Here is a 20,746-nt window from a genome sequence, read left to right on the forward strand (position 1 = left end):
TATTTAACAAAAGCATAGAAATCCTGCTAGGTCTTATTTTCGGGGAAACACAGTATTTTAAGGAAAGGAACATAGTTTGGGACACATTCTAGAAGCAGATTTGACAGTTCCTTTCAGTACCTATAATATTATCCAGGATCTGAGTTAATGAATTTACAAGAAAGGTTTGACCAGGCTTTATTTTAAATGTCATTTACATTTTAATCACATACTTGAGAGATTTAGTGAACTGTATTTGTTTATTGTCAAATATTTTTTAAATTTAAGAAATATCTAATAAAACCCCACTATATTGGCAGTTTTAATAAACGGCATTTGTTGAGCATCAAAATATTCATATATTATGTTCTTAATACCCAAAGAGCAACTGAGAAGCAACATTTAGAGGAAGATATAAACCCTAGATGGCTACATGCTATTTCTTAGGTTCTAGAGTTGCCTCATTTTAAGAAAAATGAGACACTCTGGCTTTTAAAATGATTTTGGGATGAAAAAAATCTAGCTTGTGGGGGTGGCACATGTGGCTCAAGAGTAGGGCACCAGCCCCATATACTAGAAGTGGTGGGTTCAAAACCTGGCCCCGGACAAATACTGCCAAAAAAAAAAAAAAAATCTAGCTTTTGGTAATGAATCTACAACGCTCCTGTACTTGTTTTCTTCAAAAAAGAGCATGTGTTTTCTTTTAAAATATACTCTCTGGCTCGCAGAAAGATACTTGGTTCAATTCTGTGCAGTCAGTCCTGCCTGTGACAATAAGAGTAGACATTTTCTTATCAAAATTACTAACATTACTGATGAAAAAAAAGGATTTAAATTTTTCTGTGTAAATACGTCCAGGTATAAAATACTTTATTATGATTGCTGAATTTAGTCTTTCATTATTTTTAGTTTAACTCACGATGAGAGAGGCATAATGAGATAATTAAATGACGTTTTAACAATGCCTACCATTTATAGTACCTTTTCTTAATGCCAGGTTCTTGATTTAGATATACCTTTTTGATAATATCACTCAAGTGTTAATAAACATTTTTTTCTTGGACTTTGAAAATAAAAGCAGAGCAAGTTCTAAAGTTTTAATTTTGAAATGACTATGCTTCCTATCACAGTCTGTTTTGAAAGCTGCTTATACATCATATTTTTGGAGTGCCCCTTATATTTCTGTATTTTAAAAAGGAAAAGTAGCCACCCTCCCCCAAAGCCACTAACAGTTATTTAAACTTAAAAGATCATTACAGAATTATCAACAAACCTTGGTATAATAATACAGCATAATAGTATTCCTAATGATGTGTCTTTTGGCTCTTGCCCTTACAGGAAGCGGAAGCAGTTAATCTGCATGTGCAGAATCAGTAGCAATCATCACATTTTATCGAATCTAAGATGCAACTGATTGGAAGAAGCACCTTTATGTTTTATTAGAAGAAAACAAGGTTGTTAATTACACCGTGACATAATGTTTCCACTTTCAGAGGTGTTAAACTGTGAAAAAATGTGCATCTAAAAATCGATGAAATCCGTCAGTCAAATTCTAAAGACTGTCTATAATTTTTTCCATCTTATCTTTCACATAAATAAGCCATGATTTAGTTAAGCAAAGAAAATTTTATTTCTGCTACACATAACAACATATTGCTCTAAGCAACAATTACTATATTAGTTTTAGCAGTAGTGTATGGATTCAAAAACACATGTCAGCAATCCCTGCTTCCCAGACAAAACAACGGTGTGCATAGACTATCAGGTACGTGAAAAAAAAAAAAAGCTGTCAACTGTCCACAGGGAGTGTGTCCAGTCACATTTTCAGTCAGTCAGCTGAGGATTATGTCATTATTTAGTTTTTGTTCTGTAGAAAGAACACAACACAAGTATAAAAATCATCACCTGAAAGGAAATAGCTGTTGTATATAATATTCCTAAAATGTTAGAAATTGTTCCCTTATTGTAGTATGACCAATGTTATCTGCTTAATCATAGATGCCCCAAATAAACAAAACCAAACTTACTCAGGATGATGCAACCAGGTACTGAATTTCTAGAGGTAAAATGCTGTGAATTAACACAAAATCTGGTGCTCTGAAATACTAAAATTTCTAGTTTCCTTAAATAGAAAGAGAAATATGTTTTGGACATCAGACTCATCTCAAAATAGAACTCAACTATTTTCAAAGTTATATTCAAAGGTCAGTTTCTTTTCCTATGTCCTAGGCATGGCTTACTTAATCCCAGGCTTATTCCTCAGAGACAAAAGGAATGAGCCTTCATAAGCTGTGTCCGTGTCCTCTTAAAATTAAAGAAACAAAAAAGCATACTCCCTCCCCGAAAAAGCCTTGTCACAATCCTGTAAAGTTTGAAAAAGTTTTTATAATATTTTATCAAATCTTAAAATAAGATATATATTTATACCAACAAAGGAGAAGAATCGCATTATGGAGTCCATGGTAAGTAGAAGATCTGCAGCAAAAATAAATTAAAAAGCCATGATGCAATTAGAAAAAACTCAAAACCAGTATGGCTAATTATATCCTACTCAAATAGCATTTTCAACTAAGGTGACCTTACTTTATCTTTGCTCTAAATTTGTGTAACAGTTCAAAAAGTGGGGGAAATGATAGATTTATATTTTTACGAATAGCTATGCTGAAGAATATGCAATTACTCTAATGTAGGAAATTAGATGGATTCAAGGGGAAATATACATAGTATTATAAAGCTTAATTCTCATAGCGCAGTTGGCCATGAGGTAGTTTTACATCATTATACCTTTTTAAAAAAAAATACATTTTGGATTAATGTAAGGGTAAGATTAGATTACACCATTTGCATTTGTTAGGAAAAGTCCAAATGGTATTTGAGTCTTTATAGTTTCTGATCATTGATGTAATTATTTTCAATGATACGACATCTCAAAGGTTTCAATGAACCACAATTGCAATAGTTTTAGTTTATCCTTGGCAAAGCCTTTTTACCCCCTTTTTATGAGGAATTTTACACATTCATTGCCTGTTAATAATCCTGTGAAAATACTGAGCCTCAGGAAGGCCTGAAGAGACCTGCCTAGTCATAGTTAAGTGTGCAGATCTGCTGGTTTTAAGCCCCATATTCACTTTAATATGTAAATAATCAACAAAGGCTCAGCTGTAACATTAATTTTTATATTTTTCTTACTAGAAAGTCTGTCTTATTGTCCTTTTTAAGGACAAAGGTTTGGCAAACAAAAGCAAGAAGCAAGAAATAGACTGGAATAAACACATTTTTTTGCATGAAGACAGCCTGTCTAAATAGAATTCAGTTCTTAGCATTTTACTCAAAAACAGGAAAAACTGCTTGTTAATTCTTTTTTCACTGGTAATTTAATATTTCTAGGGTTAAACTGCTAACAATGTATGGTGTAGTGAGAATGGTTTTTGTTATTTAATAAAACATTTTAAAATTAGGATTATTCACAATGGACCCAGTGGGCACTTTCTAATGCCAACTGCCTTCTACAGAGGAAGAACTAATCACCTGACTTGCTCTGAGAGGAAGGGCCATCGGCAGGAAGGGTTGAGAGGACTCGTTCTGACAACCGCTAGTTCACGCAATTGGTAAGAAAACCTTAAGTGAAAAAAAGAAATGGTTGCAAGCCAGTAACTTCGATCTGAATTCAAAGTGCTTGCCAACTACTACTTTTTGACCTGTGGTGGACTTGGGAAGCTGAAGCCTGTGGGAACAGGGACACAGCTTCTGCTGAAATGCAGAATTTATCTACAGGATAAAAAAGTCTAACTTTAAGGAATGTCTTTCCAAACCAAATATATATAAAAATACTATTATAGAAAAAGAAATTATAGTTTTATTTCTGAAAACTAATAAATAGGAGAGAAAATTCATATGGCTGTATGTATTATTATTTATAAAAGGTAAGAGGTTTTGTTAAATTACTAGTTTTTAAAAATACATTTATGCACAAAAGAATATTTTCCGAATGTACAGTTTTAGTGCACAAACTCACAAATATAACATCAACATTTAGGTTCTAAAGATCCAAAAAAAGATAAATAATTTAATACTACTTTTAAGGCATTTCATTAGTGAGAAGTCAAAATATTCTTTATAAAGACTGTTATAAAATTACCTCAATTCACAACTCAAGACACTTGATTTTTAAAGTTAAAAATCTTTAGAAGTATTCAATTTCAAAGTTTATGTTAAAAGCACAGTTCTTACTAAGTTATTCACAAACCTAAAACCTAAGTTATTCAGAAACAAAAAACTAGTTAACTTTGTAAATTGAGATTTGATTTTATTTCATAGAAGGGCAAAAACATTCTTCTAGTTAATGTCAACAGTGTTTTTTCAGAAGTTTAAGTTTGAAAAATAGATGGTAAACAATACTTGGTTTTATCAGCAAAGTGCTTTTAACAGACAACTTCTCAATCACTAAAAAGAAAAGTCCATAATTAAAGGTACTTACACATATTTCTCTTGCTATATACTTTAGCCAATATACATGTATTAAAATTCAGATTAAAAAGTGCTTACCTCCAGAATCAGTAAGTTCTTTGCCGTTTGTTAGATTCTTCTCTTGGGGAATCTGCCAGCATAACTTTAAGCCTGACCCCATTGAGAATCTTTCCATGTAAAGTGGCAATGGCATCATTAGCACTTATTCTGTCTGCATACTTGGCATACCCCACATTTTTTCCTGACACAAGGTAAACTTCGATCAGGTTACCAAAACGACTGAAACAAAGTGAAAAAAATCAACTGAAACTGATGAACAGAGCTGCTCCGGTCTAAAACCTAGGGTCTCATCTTGACTTTTTTTCACCTGTTTCCCCATATCCAACACGAGATTCACGTCAGTCTTAAACATCTCCTCAATCAGTCAATTCTTTTCATTCTCATTTGGGGTCACTTTCCTTATTCAGACCATCATCTTTTCCTTACATTATTTTAGTATCTTTTTCACTTATCTCCTTGCCTCTTGGGCTTGTCCTCTTTAATCCATTCTCTACCCCGGCTTCTGAGTGAGCAGAGATACGATGATCATTTATTCCTTAAAAATTCCCTCAGCAGCGCCTCACTTCCTCTAGGGCAGTGATTTCCAATCGGTGTGCCATGACACATTGGTGTGTGATGAGCAGATCGTACATGTGCTGAGAAAATTTTTAAAAGAACATTGATTAAATTATTTTTGAAAGAAGTTCAAAGCACAGTAAGTGTACTCTCTTTTTTTTGATCCACGTAATTTACATGTGCCACAGAAGTTTAATTAAGATTCAAGTGTGCCATAAGATAAAAAAGGTTGAAAAACACTGCTCTAGGGTAGTAAGCTTCTTCTTCTTTTTCATTTCTTATAACATAACTGTGCACATTAATGCAATCATGGGGCACAATCATGTGCTGTTTTCATATACATTTTGAAATACTCTCCTCAAACTGGTTAACATAACCTTCATGTCATTTTCTTAGTTATTGAGTTAAAACATTCATACTCTGCTTTTAGAAAGATTCACCTGTACCCGTAGTAAGCTTCTTAAGATAGTCTGAAAGCCTTTCTTGCACAGTCCTTGGCCTCTCTAATTTCATCTTCTCTTACAATATCTCAAATTCCATATTCTAATGACCTCCTTTCACATTCTTCCTGACAAGAATAACCATCCATACCCCCAACTTTCTCCCATGGTGAAATTATCTGTATCCTTCAAGTCTCCTCACAGCTTCTTTCAAGAAGCTTTCTCAGAGATTCAGAGGTAGGCACCTACCCTACGTACGTTATACATTCCTTAGCATAGCACCGATTTCTCTAGGTTGTTATTTCCTATTAAGTTGTCTTCTACATGAGATTAGAAGACAAAGAAGACAAAGACTATACTATAATGTCTTGCTCATTTAATGTCATGTTTTTTAAACATCTATGTTTTTCCACCATTTTTATATCATGGCATACTTGAACCCATAATTAAACTTCCATGGCACACTTAAAATTATGTTGATCAAAAAAAAAGAAAGTAAAAAAAGTACATTTACAGCACTTTGAATTTCTTTCAAAAATAATTTAATTAACGATCTTTAAAAAATTTTGCAGTACACCTAAGATCCTCTCACACCACACCAGTGTGCCATGACACATCTGTCGAAAATCACTGGTTTATATAATGTCTCTAGCATTTAGCACAGTGCCTGTGGGGCACAAGGAGAGATGCCAGAAAAAATCCACATTATATCAGTTACATAAAGGTTAAATTACAATCACATCCCTGATATTCTATGTAACTCTAAAAAGCTTCCCATCTATCTGTTTAGTTCACTAATATTCTTGTAAGGCAAATGAGAAAAAAGACCAAAAAGAAAAAAGCTGAGGAAGGAGTTATATAAAAAACACAAAAATAAATAAGATACTTCCCTTTTCTTTTTTCTAGAGACAGTCTTAATTTGTCACCCTGGGTAGAGTGCTGTGGCGTCACAGCTCACAGCAACCTCCAACTCCTGAGCTTAGGCAATTCTCTTGCCTCAGACTCCTGAGTAGCTGGGACTACAGGTGCCTGCCACAACACCCAGCTATTTTTTTGTTGTAGTTTGGCTGGGGCTGGGTTTGAACCCACCACCTTCAGTATATGGGGCTGGCGCACTACTCACTGAGCTAGAGGCACTGCCCATGCTTCCCTTTTCTTTCACACTTATTATATATATATTTTACCTTACAATCAAGTAATAGCTTACTCAATCCTGAAGGACCCAATAGTGCACTGACAAAATAGAAGATGCTTAGTAAATACTGTTCAGTTGAATTACAACTATAAGGAAAAAGATATGTGAAAAGAATTCTAGTGGACAGGTCTATGCAAATGTGTCTTCTATCAAGGGACAAATGATTTGTCTATTTTATGTCTTCAGAATAAAGGAAATTCTAAGTGAAGAAGGACATGTGACTGACAGAAAAGACAATGATCAGAAATTTTATAAAATAATACAAATATATTCACAACACAGCAGAATACATAATCTCTACCTGCTAGGTAGAGGATGAAGGAAATGTCAAGATTGTGAGAATGCTTAAATTATTAGTTTAAATTATACTAAAAAAAAAACATAGCTTTGTAGAATTAAATCTTACCAGAATATATCTTCTAATACATCTAAAGGTAAAGGATGAGGATTAAACACGATAAAAAGTCTTTCTTTCATGGGAGTTTCAGGAGGGGCTTTTTTTTTGCATGATGGAAGTACAACATCAGTCTGGATTTGAGGCAACTGTGATCCAGAACTTCCTCCAAATTGCTGTTGAACAGTTAGGTACAAAATGAGAAAAAGAAAAACTGCACTTTAGGGATTTTTGGCCAAGAGCTAAAGATAAATGTGTATCATGGCACCTATGTGGTTTTCTACAATAGCTCTGAAAATTTTCTTACACAGGTAATATGCAAGGTCACACTTATTTTATATACTATTGATGTATTACAAAAGTTAAATCCTTACACCAACTTACCATAAATTGCTGCTGACTTGGGTTATTCCACACCATTGATGCAAGCTGTGCAGCTACCATCTGTGTTGCCATTTTTCTAAGGAGACTGGAGACAATAACTGGTAATTTACAGCAAACTAGAAATATTCAGTCTCTTAACAGTAACTTGTTTTGTGTGATTTTCTCTCCTGAGAGGTCAACTGTTTTGTATTTTTATTTTTCAAGTCATAATCATGTACACTCAAAGCCTGGCCATAGGCACTCCTGGAATGGTCCGTACTTACTCTGTTACATTACTTCCATCATCAATGAAGGAAACGCGTATCCGATTGCCAGGAGGGTACTGAAATCCATGGAACTTGTATTTTGCATAAATGGCTGATGCTACATTAAAATACTGAACCACTCCATGACCTAAAATAGAGAACATAACAGAAATGAAAAAGAAACAGACTGAGTGCCTATGGACTATGTTTACAATGTATCTCAAAAATGAAACCATTTAGAACCCTAGTATCACACAACTAGTAAACACAGAATCAACTGTATCAGAAGATAGTTCTGTTATACATACATGCAACAAGTGTATTCCTAAAAAGCGAACCTAATTCAGACTTTGGAAAATATATAAACATGATATATAAAAGAAAATGGCATATTAGTATACTTTCTGTCTCATCAATTTCATCTTAAAATACTAGTTTTTCTTATCTAATACTGATACGCTTACAAACCTACATTTTTATTATTTGAAATCTACTTTGGAAATTTTGAAATTTTCCCTACCATACTGGATAGGAAATGAAATGAGATATTTGGAAAGGATATCTATTTATATTGATTAGCTGCAGCAGAGGAAAGAAAAGTGATTAGAATGAAAAACAAAAGGTAAGGAGCAGAGGGTCTTCTATCTTTTTGTTTGTTTGTTTTGAGACAGAGTCTTAATATGTCACCCTCGATAGCATGCTGTGGTGTCACAGCTCACAGCAACCTCAAACTCTTGGGCTTAAGTGATCCTCCTGTCTCAGCCTCCCTAGTAGCTGGGACTACAGGTGCCCTCCACACACCTGGCTATTTTTTTGTTGTGGTTGTCATTGTTGTTTGGCAGGCCCCAGCTGGGTTAGAAGCCTCCAGCCCTGGGGTATGTGGCCAGTGATTACTTGCTGAGCTACAGGCATCAAGCCAGGATCTTCTATCTTAAGTCACATATTTTAAGACTCCTTTGAAGAGATTTCAGTTAAGGGGACATATTTCAATTCAGGAAGGTACGGCTAAAAGAAAGGACAGTTTTATAATGGAGTATTTAAATGGAGAGCCCAGGAACTTACCAACACAAGCAAAAGATTTTCATGTATTTATAACATAATCCACTTAGGAGAAAAAACTTATAATTTTATGTTCCTCCAAAAATCCAAGCAGCCAATGCTTTAATGAAATTAAAATACAATACAAAATTATATGACTATAAAAAATTAATTCAAATAGGATCCTAATTATATGATGACACCTCTATTAATAAAATGATGCTCCTCTATTAATAAAATGATACATATTTTTCAGACATACAAGCAAAGCAACTATATAGAAGGCACAGAAACAAAAACACTTCAACCTACCCGATAAAACAGTGGGAAAACACAAAACAAATGGAATTTCCTATGAATATAAAAAATGTACCAGAAAATGCAAAATGTGTGCCCAGAAGTCTTAGAACAGAGGATGAAAGCATAAGATGAAGTTAAGGTTAGAGACGGCCCAAAGTGTAATAGGTTCAGATGGACAGTTCTGCTAAAAGACCAGTGCTGGGTAAGGGGTTATCTGTGTAAAGGGTGAAATCACTGTAGGCCTGCTGGTACATGTGATCAGACTCATTTTCTCCTCTATACCTATGGTACTCTAAAAAGACTAAATGAGATATACCTATAATACTGAAAGCGATGATGACCAAGTATGATTTTTCTCACTTCCAATATTTTTATTTTATTTATTTTTTATTAAGTCATATATATATAGATCATGAATACATTCACGCCTTTGTGGGATTCAATGTGTTCATTATTGTCACTTCTAATTCTTTAAACATCAACAAATGAACAAAAAATCTTTAGATTTTTGAGAGCCTATGATGTGCCAGGACTTGCATTCAGTTATTTTACATGTATTATTTCTAAGTCTTTCCTAACCTTGGCAAAGAAGGTATTGATCCCATTTTACAGATGAAGAAAGAGAGGCTCATAGAGGATGAGCAATTGCCAGGGTCTCAAAGCTATACGCCACTGTGAGGGTTTGCACTTGAGTCTGAAGCAACTCGTGAGGAGTATAAACGCATTTTGGGGTATAAAGTTTAAGAGAAAGAGACTTTGGGATGAATGAAAAGGAAATTTTGAGTTTTATAATTTTGTTTAGCATTAAGAGTATATATAGGCTTGGCGCCTGTGGCTCAAGTGGCTAAGGCGCCAGCCACATATGCCTAAGGTGGTGGGTTCGAATCCAGCCTGGACCCACCAAACAACGACGGCTGCAACCAAAAAAATAGCTGGGCGTTGTGGCGGGCACCTGTGGTCCCAGCTACTTGGGAGGCTGAGGCAGGAGACTAGCTTGAGCCCAGGAGTTGGAGGTTGCTGTGAGCTGTGATGCCACAGCACTCTACCCAGGGTGACAGCTTGAGGCTCTGTCTCAAAAAAAAAAAAAAAAGTAGAGATCCTACTCAGGTATTTTTGTTGTTCAACCCAAGGCAGAGAATGCTCTACTTTGTGGGAGTTAAAATTCTTTTTTAAGTGAATGACCGTCACAATGAGATATAATCCCAGGGGTTTGTTTTTAGGTTTCACTGTATTTAAAAGTCTAAAGTAGAGAAAAAGGAAATATAAAATTCATGTCACACAAACGGAAAAGGGAAAAATATAAAAGTGACAGGAATTTTATGTTCTGAAATAAAAGTGTCACCAGAGAAAGTCATTGTAATAAAACACAGTACATTAAAAAAAAAAAGATGTTATTTTTACCATAATTTGAATAAGGATCTCGTTGAACTTCACAATATTCCAATCCTGGTATTATATCAAAAATGCTGAAAAGCTGTTCGTCAGTGAAAGGAACTCTCGATACAACCGACAAGCGTTTGGAGATAGCTTCCTGGCCTCTGTTATCATTCTTGTCAAAACTTGAAAATTCAGAGTGTTGTTCTCCAACAAGATAAAAAAAGTAAATCTTTAAGTTTCCCTACTTTCAAGAATTCATTTAATGTTTTAAGTAGTAGAAAATAAAGTCTATGGCATGGAATAAAGACATTGTATTATATCATATGCTTTGGGGCATCAGAACTGCCAGAAGGAACCAATGATGATTAAACAGACATCTCTCCCCACCCCATGACCTTGAAGGTAGAAACATGCAGAAATTCATAGCCTAATTTCACAGGAATAAGTTTAGTATGCAAAACTGAAAAACATGGCAAGTATTTTACCTGAAAGTAAGCCAAATAACACTCACAGGCCTTACTTTCATTATTCATTTTCCCCTTCTTTTCTAGCGTGTACTTTTGTCATTCTTCTCCGTTCAATACCCCTAATTTTAAAGAGGCAGTAGTTTTGGAACAAAATTATAGGATTCCTACTTAGAAGATATCTGTGTATGCTTTTTGTTCTATTTTACCAAGGCAGAAGCTCACTCAAAAAAGGGACAGTGGCTTGAGCCAATGGCTGTAGTTTACTCTGCAGAGATAATGAACAGAGAATATTTGGAAACAAGCAAAATAAACGTTACATATTAAGAACATCAGGAGTCATGATTAACTTTTTAGGAAAAAAATAATATTTAAGATGTTTATTCACTAGGTGAGATTTACTGACAGCTGACAAGAGAATATTTATAAAACCTCAAATTAGACTGCTAATACTATTATACAGACTCTATTAAAGGTAGCCCACTTACCAAATGGAAACATATTTATTCTAGGTTCATGTCCCAAAGCCTCTTGCCTCATATTACTATAACAGTCTTGTTCAGAAGATTCAGATGCTTTATTTTTAGGCTCAGCCAAGATTGCTCTAAAACCTGGAAAAGAGAATTCCACGAATTTCAAGCTTCATAGCAAATTTAATATATCTGATTGCTAATGCCTGACTTAGCTGTATAAATATAATTGTATTATACTAAGCAAAATCTGTACAATGGCCATCTCCACCAGACCTACCTCTTTGCTTTCTGGAAGATAACAAAGAGTAAATGAGAAACAGTAAGTCAATTTAGGCTTACCTTAGGCATGAAACACCAGCAGTTTTATGCTATCCTTTCTAATCTCCCCCTACTGCAGATGACATTATCATTTATTTGCCTAGTTTCTCAACACCAAAATCCTACAGAGCTTTTTCACATTTAACCTGTCATCAAGATTTTTTCCTTTGAAATACATACACTTAGAATGTTATCTTTCACTCTAACTTCCCTGACTCTGCTTTTTTTTTTTTTTTTAAATTTTAAGAGCCATAGTCTTGCTCTGTCATCCCGACTCAAGTGCAGTAGCCTAATCAGCTCACTGCAACCTCGAACTTCTGGGCTCAAGCAATCTTTCTGCCTAAGTCCCTGGAATAGCTGGAAGTATAGGTGCATGTCACCATGCCCGGCTAATTTTTCTCAGATTTTTTTAGAGACACGGTCTCATTATGTTGCCCAGGTTGGCCTGGAACTCTTGTCCTCAAGCAATACTCCTGCTTCACCTTCCCAAGGTACTGGAATTATAGGTATGAGCCACCATGCCTAGGCCTATGCCTGTTTTTAGCTTAGATTCTCTTCTATTAATTACAACAGCTCTTTAAACAGTCTCCTTGCTTCTGGATATAGGGTTCTTAACTAGGGGGCCAAGGATGAGTTTCAAAAGGGAGGAAGATCCCATAAACTCTCTGAAACTTAAAAGAAATGCTTATGCATATATGGGCATATTTCAAGGATGCATAGGTCTCATATTATTCAATGCTTTTTTGGTTCATTTTTTGCTTTTTTTGAGACAGTCTTACTTTGTCACTGTTGGTAGAGTGCCATGGTGTCATAGCTTACAACAACCTCAAACTTTTAGGCTTAAGAGATCTTCTTGCCTCAGCCTCCCAAGTAGCTGGGACTATAGATGTCTGCCACGGTGCCCAGCTACTTTTAGAGATGGGGTCTCACTCTGGCTCAGGCTGGCCTCCACCTCCTGAGTTCGAGCAATCTGGATGCCCTCCTAGACCTCCCAGAGTGCTAGGATTATAGGTGTGAGCCACTGTTCCTTTCTCCTTTATTCAGTGGCTTAAAAAAAAAAAAGTGTGAATTTTTTTCTGAAAATCTATCCTTATTATAACTGTGGCTAAATAAACTGTTCTGAAAGTTTTTATTATTTTTCTCTTTTAAATAATCTATAAGGGAACCCTAACACAGACTAAGCTTGAACTTATCATAACCTCCCACATATGGTTCCAATGGACCCAGTTAACTGTGGTTCATAATGTCTCAGTAAGAATATTTTGCTTTAATCAGAAAGAATATGTTCCTGTGTTCATCCAGCATACCTGTTTTTCATCAGTGATAGACTATTCCACACAGTTTTGAACATTTTTTTTCATTTCGCAGAGTCTTACTGACTCTACTATAAATGGCAGTTACTTTGACTGAGATTTCAGTAAACTTTTACTGAAGGCCATGAGGTATTAGGTATGTGAGGTGACACAAAGACAAGGCAAGACATACTTCTTGCTTTCAAAAGGCCTTTAAAAACTTCTTCTATATTCTTTATTTTTTGCCTATTAGATCTTGGCTACCCAAGATAGCTATGAATTCCTTGAATGCCAAGGTTGCCACAAGTTCAGTTTTTAATCCCTCTACTTTAGTAGTTCTCAACCTGTGGGTTGCGACCTCCCTCTACTTTAGTAGTTCTCAACCTGTGGGTTGCGACCTCTTTGTAACAATGAAAATACATCACGGCATTAGGAAGGTTGAGAACCACTGTTCTACTCAGCATATTGATGAGTATACCATGGGCACTCAATTAATGCTGGCTGAGTAAGAAGTGTAGAATATCTCAAAAGAAAATTTTGGTTTGTACTTTAGGGGTAACTAAGAATTCTCCTAACAGTAATTCTTTCTAGTATATATAGATTTTTATATCTTAAAATCCAGTAACTTAATTATTCTACATTTCATTTCTAAAGGTCATTATAACTTATAACTTGAAGTATAATCACAAAGAATATTGTCCTTGGCTTTAAAAAAATTCTTATTTTTCATTATGTGTACATCAACAGCAAAAGATCCAATTAATGTTACCCTAGCTTGAAATTAACCCTATTATATTAATTACCCCTATTACCAAACCTTATAAATACTATCCTTAGCACTATAGGTCTATTAGCACACTGAATGTTCATTGGGGTTTAGGTCAAACACAAATACAAAGAATATTTTAAAAACTCTGAAAACATAAGTCAATTTTTTAATACTTAAAATTCTAAAATGTTTGAAAAACCTACACAAATAACCAACGTATGCCTTTTTCTTACTAAGTTAATGTAGTTGCTTGTATTTCTAAGACAGTGCCTCACTGAATGCTTAATCACATCCCCCAATATTTTTCATCCTTGGACTATATATATTTAAAATACCTACTGCTAAGATTAAGTTAGGTTATTAGCAAAAATCAATATTAGATTCAATTATTTAGAATGATGAGAATTTTTTAAAAAGTCTTTAATAGTATTCAACAAATACATTCTTACTTCGATCACAGTTTTCTATTGCTTGAGCAGCTTGTGACGGTTTTAAGTATCGTACGTAGCCCAAACCTTTACTCTCTCCAGTGACTTTATTCTTAATAATGCTGCAATACTCAATATCTCCATACACCTATGAGAGTTAAAAGAAATGATCTTAGGGGACTTAATAATCAATCAGATTATTTAAGAATTAACTTCAAATTTATGTTTACTTGTGTCTCTTGTGTGCTAACACATCCTTCAAGGGTATACACAGAATAAATATTTTATACAGCTTATCTCACAAAGGAAGCTTGGCCTTAGCAAAATCAAATAACTTGCCCAAGTTACAGAGAAGGCTAATTCATGGAGAAAGAGTAGGGATTTGTACATGGTTTAAAACATTTTTTAAAATAATAGCTTTTAAATCATTTTTGTTAAAGTTTAAAGTTAAAGGGTACAAAGATTTAAAATTATCTTCAAATTTCGTTTACCATAAAATCTATAGTTCAGAAATGTAGTTAGTGTTTTTCTTCAAATATAACTCCTTCTTTTACAGGCCCAATTTGAGGACAAAAATTCTTCAAAGAATGTCAACATACTGTGGGCCTGTAATAGACAATACAGTTTACACACGTAGGTCTGCCTCATCACTTCTATGAGAGGCAATATAGGTGAGTGATAAGAGAGTGTTTTAAATTTTAAAGACCAAGAGTAGGTTTTGGTGCTCACTTTGGCAGCACATGCACTAAAACTGGAATGAAGACGAGGTTCTTGACTCAGACAGTTATGGTTTAAATCTTGGCTCCACTACCTACTAGGTATATAATCTTACTTTAAACTTTGAGCTTTATATTTCATTTTTCTGAAATGATATCTTCATGATAAAGTTGGGGTAGGGGTGGGTGACACCATCATTACTATTTTCCAGTCTTTATAGTATATTCTTTAAGAAATTAATTTATTCTATGTTAAATATTTAAAGAACAGACTGAAATTGTTGATCTAAAAATAGTTACTTAATTTCCCACCACTACTCTAACAAGGTAACTTAAACAACACTTCAGAGTTAGTACCTGTACTACCTGTTATGACTATGAATTATCACCTGTGTAGCTGATATAAAACATAAGTACCTTAAATTTTTCCCGTAGATCTTCTTCTGTATAGGACTTTGGTATTGTAACAAAGATTCTCGTAAGTTCTTCATCTTCAACATCTCGATGACTTCCAGATGATCTAGACTGAGCAATGTAAACCTAAGAAACAAACCAAACTCAACAACAACGTCAACAATTTTCCTATTCCTTAAGTAAACTTACTTTATGTACATGTAATACAATGTTAGATAAAAACGCAATTCATGTTAGATAAAAGTGCAATGTGACAGGATCTTAAAATTATTTTCAAAAGCAATCTATATTACAGTGACTTTATATGATAATAGCAACCTTTGCATTTTTTTTTCCGAATATACTTATTTTGTATTTTTGTTTAGTAAGAACAAATCACTGCACTTAAAAAGAAGGTGTACTTTGCAGTTGTTGGATACAGTAGTCCCCTCCTTGTCCTCAAAGGATATGTTTCAATGCCCCCAGTGGATGCCTGCAACTGTGGATTGTACTGACCCTATATACACTATCTTTTTTCCTTTGAAAAAACTTACAATTAAGTTAAATTTATAAATTAGGCACAGTAAAAGATTAACAATCATAATAAAATAGAAAGATTATACTGCAATAAAAGTTATGTGTATGTGGACTCTCTCAAATATCTCATTGTACTAAATCATGGGTAAATGAAAATCTTATAGAGTAAAACATGGCCAGTTTTTCTATTCTTTAGTACCGAAGGGCTATCAATCTTACTCAGGCTGGTCTCAAACTCCCGAGCTCAAGCAATTTGCCAGAGTGCTAGGTTTACAGTCATGAGCCACTGTGCCTGGCCTGGGTGTTTTGTTTTTTTTTTTTAATTATCTCACAATCTCTTTCTTTTAAATAGATGCTTAGTTCATTTACATTTAATGTAATTACTGATATAGCTAGGTTTAAATTTACATGTTCATTTGTTTCATTGCTTTCATTCTAACATTAATTTTTAGAAAAAGTTCTGATCTTTAGTCATACCACAAAGGAAAAAAAACATATTTTGTAAGAATAATCTCACTTAATGCTCACAATGATCCTATCAGGACAGTATTATTATTGCTATTATCTCCATCTTATGGTTCGTGAAACTGGGATCTGGTTGTAACTTATCCCAGCCACAGAGGCAGTGAGCAGAGGTAGAATTGGAATGCAAACTGCCTGCCCTCAAACCTAACTCTATGCCCACAGAGATGGCAGGTTGTAGAGAGTCTTCATTTCCACCCCCCTAGAAGCACAAAGCAAGATCAATAAAATCTGTATCCATACGTGATTACTAGGTTATATGGTATGGGTGAAAAATATAGAAAAATGATTAAAATTAAATTTTGGTAGTATATGAAACTAGTAGACTTTTCTGACATTTTTACATGGGATATTTCTGTGAAGATAAAATGAGGTGTTTTTTGAAAAACACCTAGAAAAATACTTGGCACAAAATAAATACTATAAAGTACTTTTAAAAAGTACTTTAAAAAAAGAGAAAAATGTAACATAACCATATTCTAGTTCATCTTCGTGACTATCCAAATGATTTCTTATGTGAGCAGGAAAATGCATAGGACCAAACTTGAAATTCTATTCTTCTAATACTGGCAACTTAGTGCTATTGAAACATTACTTATTAGCTGGGCATCATGGCAGGTACCTATAGTCTCTGCTACTTGGGAGACTAAGGCAAGAGGATCACTTGAGCCCAAGAGTTTGAGGTTGCTGTAAACTAAGATGATGCCACAGCACTCTACCCAGGTGATAGAGTGAGACTGTTTCAAAAAAAAAAAAAAAGAAAGATTACTTGTAATATTATTACTTTGAATTTATTTATTATTTATTTATTACTTTGAATTTAATCTGTACCACAGTACTTCTTTTTATTCAATTTGTAAATCTGCTTTGATTTTATATTATTCCAGAAGAATGTTGAAATCTCTAATTAGAATTGTAGTTTTGTTTATAGCTATAAGCACAGATGTTTAATGGCTAGTTTTAGTTTTCATAACCTGGGAAATGTAATGAGATTAGTTAAATCACTACATGCACAGGCCCTTAAGTTGAGAATTTTTCACCCTTTTGAATTCTACAACAGGAGGCAATAAGTGAAAGGATACAGAACTTTAAAATCCATGGGATTTTATACATTTTGAAAAAAAAAAAGAACTCTGGAACCCTGGGAAAAGTCATTAAGTTTGCTGGGAAAACACCTTGTCATAGAGGTATAGAATCACACAAGATAGAGCTGGAGACATATACCTAGATACAGTTTAATTCCAGATGTCCCCTCAATTAATGTATACTATATGCCAAGCAAGTTATGAGGTATTAATAATAGAGTGTTCAGTATAGAGAAATGGCCTACTAGAAAGTTAGTCTAATGCGTATATCAGTAATGAATGGCAATAGGAAAATAGGAATAATCTTTATATATATGCAAAAACACTAAAGAAGAAAAAGAGTATTTGATAAAAGATTGTTCTATCAGATCACAAGTTTCTAAATTCTAAAGAGTCAGGTCTTTCAAATCTCAGATAAAGAAGACAGTATCTATATAGAACACATATATGACAATTAACCTCCTAGGGAAGATTTCTTCTCCTAGGGAAGATTTTTACCTTCAGAGATTACGAATAGGCTCTAAACAAAGAGGCATTCTTTTTTTGTTGATCTCAACTCCCGGGCTAAAGCAATTCTTCTGCCTTATGCTCCCTGAGTAGCTAGGATGATCATAGGTACGTGCCACCAAGCCCAACCTACGAGATATTCTTGCAAAGCTAAAACCAAGATTTTTCTCTTCTGTTTTTCAGGTTTACCCCTTTCCTATAGATAACATAGCTGGTCACAAAGTAACTTTTACTTGGACAATCTTTTCAGACTACAGGCCAGGTACTGTAACATTATTGTCTTGCAGATCCTTTGGAACTTTGTAAAAGGACCAAAGAAAAATTAAAACTGAATTAAGTGAAATAATGAAAACAACTACGTTCCAATGAAAGACAGCCCAAATGAACTTAGACTCTAGGTAGTTACTGCTATGAAGCCACCTTCTGGCAGAAACTGGGAGAACAAAAATATGCAAAACAGAACTGTAAATTTTAATTCTCTTTGCCAACAAGTACTTAATTTCTCTGTAGCTAAAAGAGAGGGTACATTTCAGGGTTGGGACTTTAATTTCTCTTGTAGGAATTTATCAAAGGAAGGAGACCCATAAGTTTCAAACTTGGGACATTTTGGAGGTTGCTCACATGGGCTCTGTAGTCATGTTATACTCAAAGTATAAAAATCCTCTCCACTATTGCCATAACTGGAAAGAGATGAAAATTATTAATCCAGTGCAGCAATCAGCATACTACTGCTCCATTTCTGATGTGACCTGGAAAACTGTTTTCATATTTTTAAAAGGCTGTTAAAAACAAAGAAAGGATATGTACTTGGCTCACATGCCCTACAATTTTTACTATCCAGATCTTTACAGATTAAGTTGGCCAACTCTTGATCTAGTATATGCTGTGGCACTATGATTAATTTTGTTGATGCTATTTTGACATGCATGTCATGGGGTTGAAGAGGAAGGGAATGTCTACTGTGTTGTCAGTGTATTCTCAGATTCCTTTTCTTTTGTGGAAAGATCTCCAGAGACTGAAATATCTCCTAAGTCCTTCTTTGAGATAAGTCCTTACTAACATACTTTTCAATTTTTTATAAATAGAAAAAATTTTAATTGAGGTGAAAGAAAAAATTTCTGTGGAAAGTTCCAACAGAATTGCATAGACTGCAACTATTTCTACAGGGCAGGTGAAGGGTACAATTTAAGCCATTGCCAGATTCTCCAGATTGGGTCCTAATTTAAGGCCAGAGCAAGTAAGCAGTGACATCTTGGCTTCTTCTGACAAATAATGAGGATATAAAAAGAGAAAAGAATAACAACAATGATATATTGGAGGCTTGGCTTACCTTGTGTTAAAAGGATAGATTAAGTCAAATAATTCAAATAACCCTTTCTGCCACGCGTCTTTATCACAACGGTTTACCTCTTCCTAGAGCAGTATACTTTGGTCTGCTTTCAAAGACAAGTGGCAGTAACAGAAAGGGTCAAGGACCACGTGCATACTATTAATACCTTTACAAACATGGCTTACTCGAAATAATTTTTTAAAAATCACAACAGTGTGATTAATACGTAATAGAAGTCACTTCATCATCTGCACTTAATATTTTATGCATGCACACTTTTGGGAAGGACCCAATATCAGAGGGCCACAGTACTTTGGTCAAGTTAAGCCTCCTTTATCTACCTGAAGGAAGGCAGAGTTATCCATATTTATATGGTAATTCAGGGTACTGAGGTAGGAGGTCAGAAAAGTCCTTAAAGCAGGCCAGGATGAGTTGGGCCGTGAACTCCACCCAGAATTGATGGATTAGTGAGGGTAGGGTGCGGGGAAGCCTAGGCCACTAGCAGCCTCGGCTGCCTGGAACGAACATTCTGTCCGCATCCCCCCACCCTCCCAAACACCCCCTGCACAGCGGGGAAGGGATTCTCTCCCAGTCACGGGCTGCCTGCTCAGCTGCTGCAGGGAGAGGATGTTCTACTCCGCCCCCAGCCTGGCAGAGAACCAGGTGAAGGAAGGCCTGAAAGACCCATCTCCTCCATCCCCTCCGACCCGGCTACCCGCACCTTTATGGGCTTGGTGTCGTTGGGGCTGAGACACTGGCCATGCATCTCCTCCATGGCCCTGCAGGCCTGGGAGCTGCGGGCGAACTTGACAAAGGCGATGCCCTTTGCCTCCTTAGTGTGCTTGTCCCTCACTACCCAGATGTCCTGGATCTCGCCAAAAGGCGAGAAGCGCTCCCTCAGCACCGACTCGGGCGTGTACTTGCTTATGACCAGGAAGAGGCGGCTGTTGGGCGGTTCGTCCAGGCTGTCCACGCCCGGGCGGAAGCCTCCGCCGCTCCCAGAGGTGCCAGCTTCGTCCATGACGCCCTACCCCGGCGCATGGGTCTCCGCTTCTGCCGCGCCTGCCTCCGCCCCAGTCGCACACCTAGCTGGTGCCGGGTCGCGCGCCGCTTCCGGGAGAAGGAGGAGTCTGGGGCCGGAGCTATCCCGCTGCGGGGGGTGCTGACTTCCGGGGATCGGCCTGCAGCGCCCCCTGGCGCCTCGAGGGACCCTGACCCGGTCCAGGTTTCCAATCTTGATGAGCTCCAATGTCAGTTAAGAAATCCTTTTTCTAGGCACTCAGAATAGCCCTACCTGCTGCACAGGCTTTTTTATTGCTGGCTTCACTCCGCCTCTAAGGCCAAGGATTCATCCCCTAAACTTGCCACTGGTAAAGAAAAAAAATTATTTATGAGATTTGTTAAAGATCATAAAGTAGACTATATTCAAGGGGGGCCAAGATGATAAGTACAGGGACCACTGAAATGCAGTCTTGCAG

General features: G+C 35.7%; 1 protein-coding gene across 4 annotated transcripts; it reads right to left on the reverse strand.

Annotated features, from left to right (window-relative positions):
* Nucleotides 1–1,585: 1,585 nt before the first annotated feature.
* Nucleotides 1,586–20,399, reverse strand: RBM45 (RNA binding motif protein 45). Of its 4 annotated transcripts, XR_002773790.1 has the most exons (12): nt 19,990–20,399; nt 15,312–15,434; nt 14,200–14,326; nt 11,387–11,509; nt 10,459–10,638; nt 7,738–7,867; nt 7,475–7,559; nt 7,103–7,266; nt 4,525–4,725; nt 3,508–3,597; nt 2,407–2,454; nt 1,586–1,846 (listed from the first exon to the last, which is right to left on the reverse strand). XR_002773790.1 is itself a non-coding variant. In XM_003791486.1 (10 exons), the coding sequence occupies exons 1-9, from the start codon at nt 20,287–20,289 to the stop codon at nt 4,533–4,535; spliced, it is 1,425 nt and encodes a 474-aa protein (XP_003791534.1). In that variant the 5' UTR covers nt 20,290–20,399; the 3' UTR covers nt 1,586–1,846; nt 4,525–4,532. The 4 variants fall into 4 exon arrangements, 3 of the variants coding, with proteins under 3 accessions (XP_003791534.1, XP_012661646.1, XP_023369938.1); XM_003791486.1 differs by lacking the exons at nt 2,407–2,454; nt 3,508–3,597; XM_012806192.2 differs by lacking the exons at nt 1,586–1,846; nt 2,407–2,454; nt 3,508–3,597 and adding an exon at nt 1,857–2,101.
* Between the last annotated feature and the right edge of the window lie 347 nt (nt 20,400–20,746).

The sequence above is a fragment of the Otolemur garnettii genome, unplaced genomic scaffold (genome assembly GCF_000181295.1).
Source record: "Otolemur garnettii isolate 467f Iridium unplaced genomic scaffold, OtoGar3 scaffold00048, whole genome shotgun sequence".
In the NCBI taxonomy this organism is placed as follows: Eukaryota; Metazoa; Chordata; class Mammalia; order Primates; family Galagidae; genus Otolemur; species Otolemur garnettii.

What these genes read in the sequence shown, in the direction of transcription:
- RBM45 (XM_003791486.1), bottom strand. Translation starts at nt 20,289, where the DNA reads ATGGACGAAGCTGGCACCTCTGGGAGCGGCGGAGGCTTCCGCCCGGGC. An exon ending in ACGACACCAAGCCCATAAAG is followed by an intron (nt 15,435 to 19,989) that starts GTGCGGGTAGCC and finishes TTTGTTTCTTAG; the next exon opens with GTTTACATTGCTCAGTCTAG. An exon ending in GATGGAAGTAATGTAACAGA is followed by an intron (nt 7,560 to 7,737) that starts GTAAGTACGGAC and finishes TATTGTCTCCAG; the next exon opens with TCTCCTTAGAAAAATGGCAA.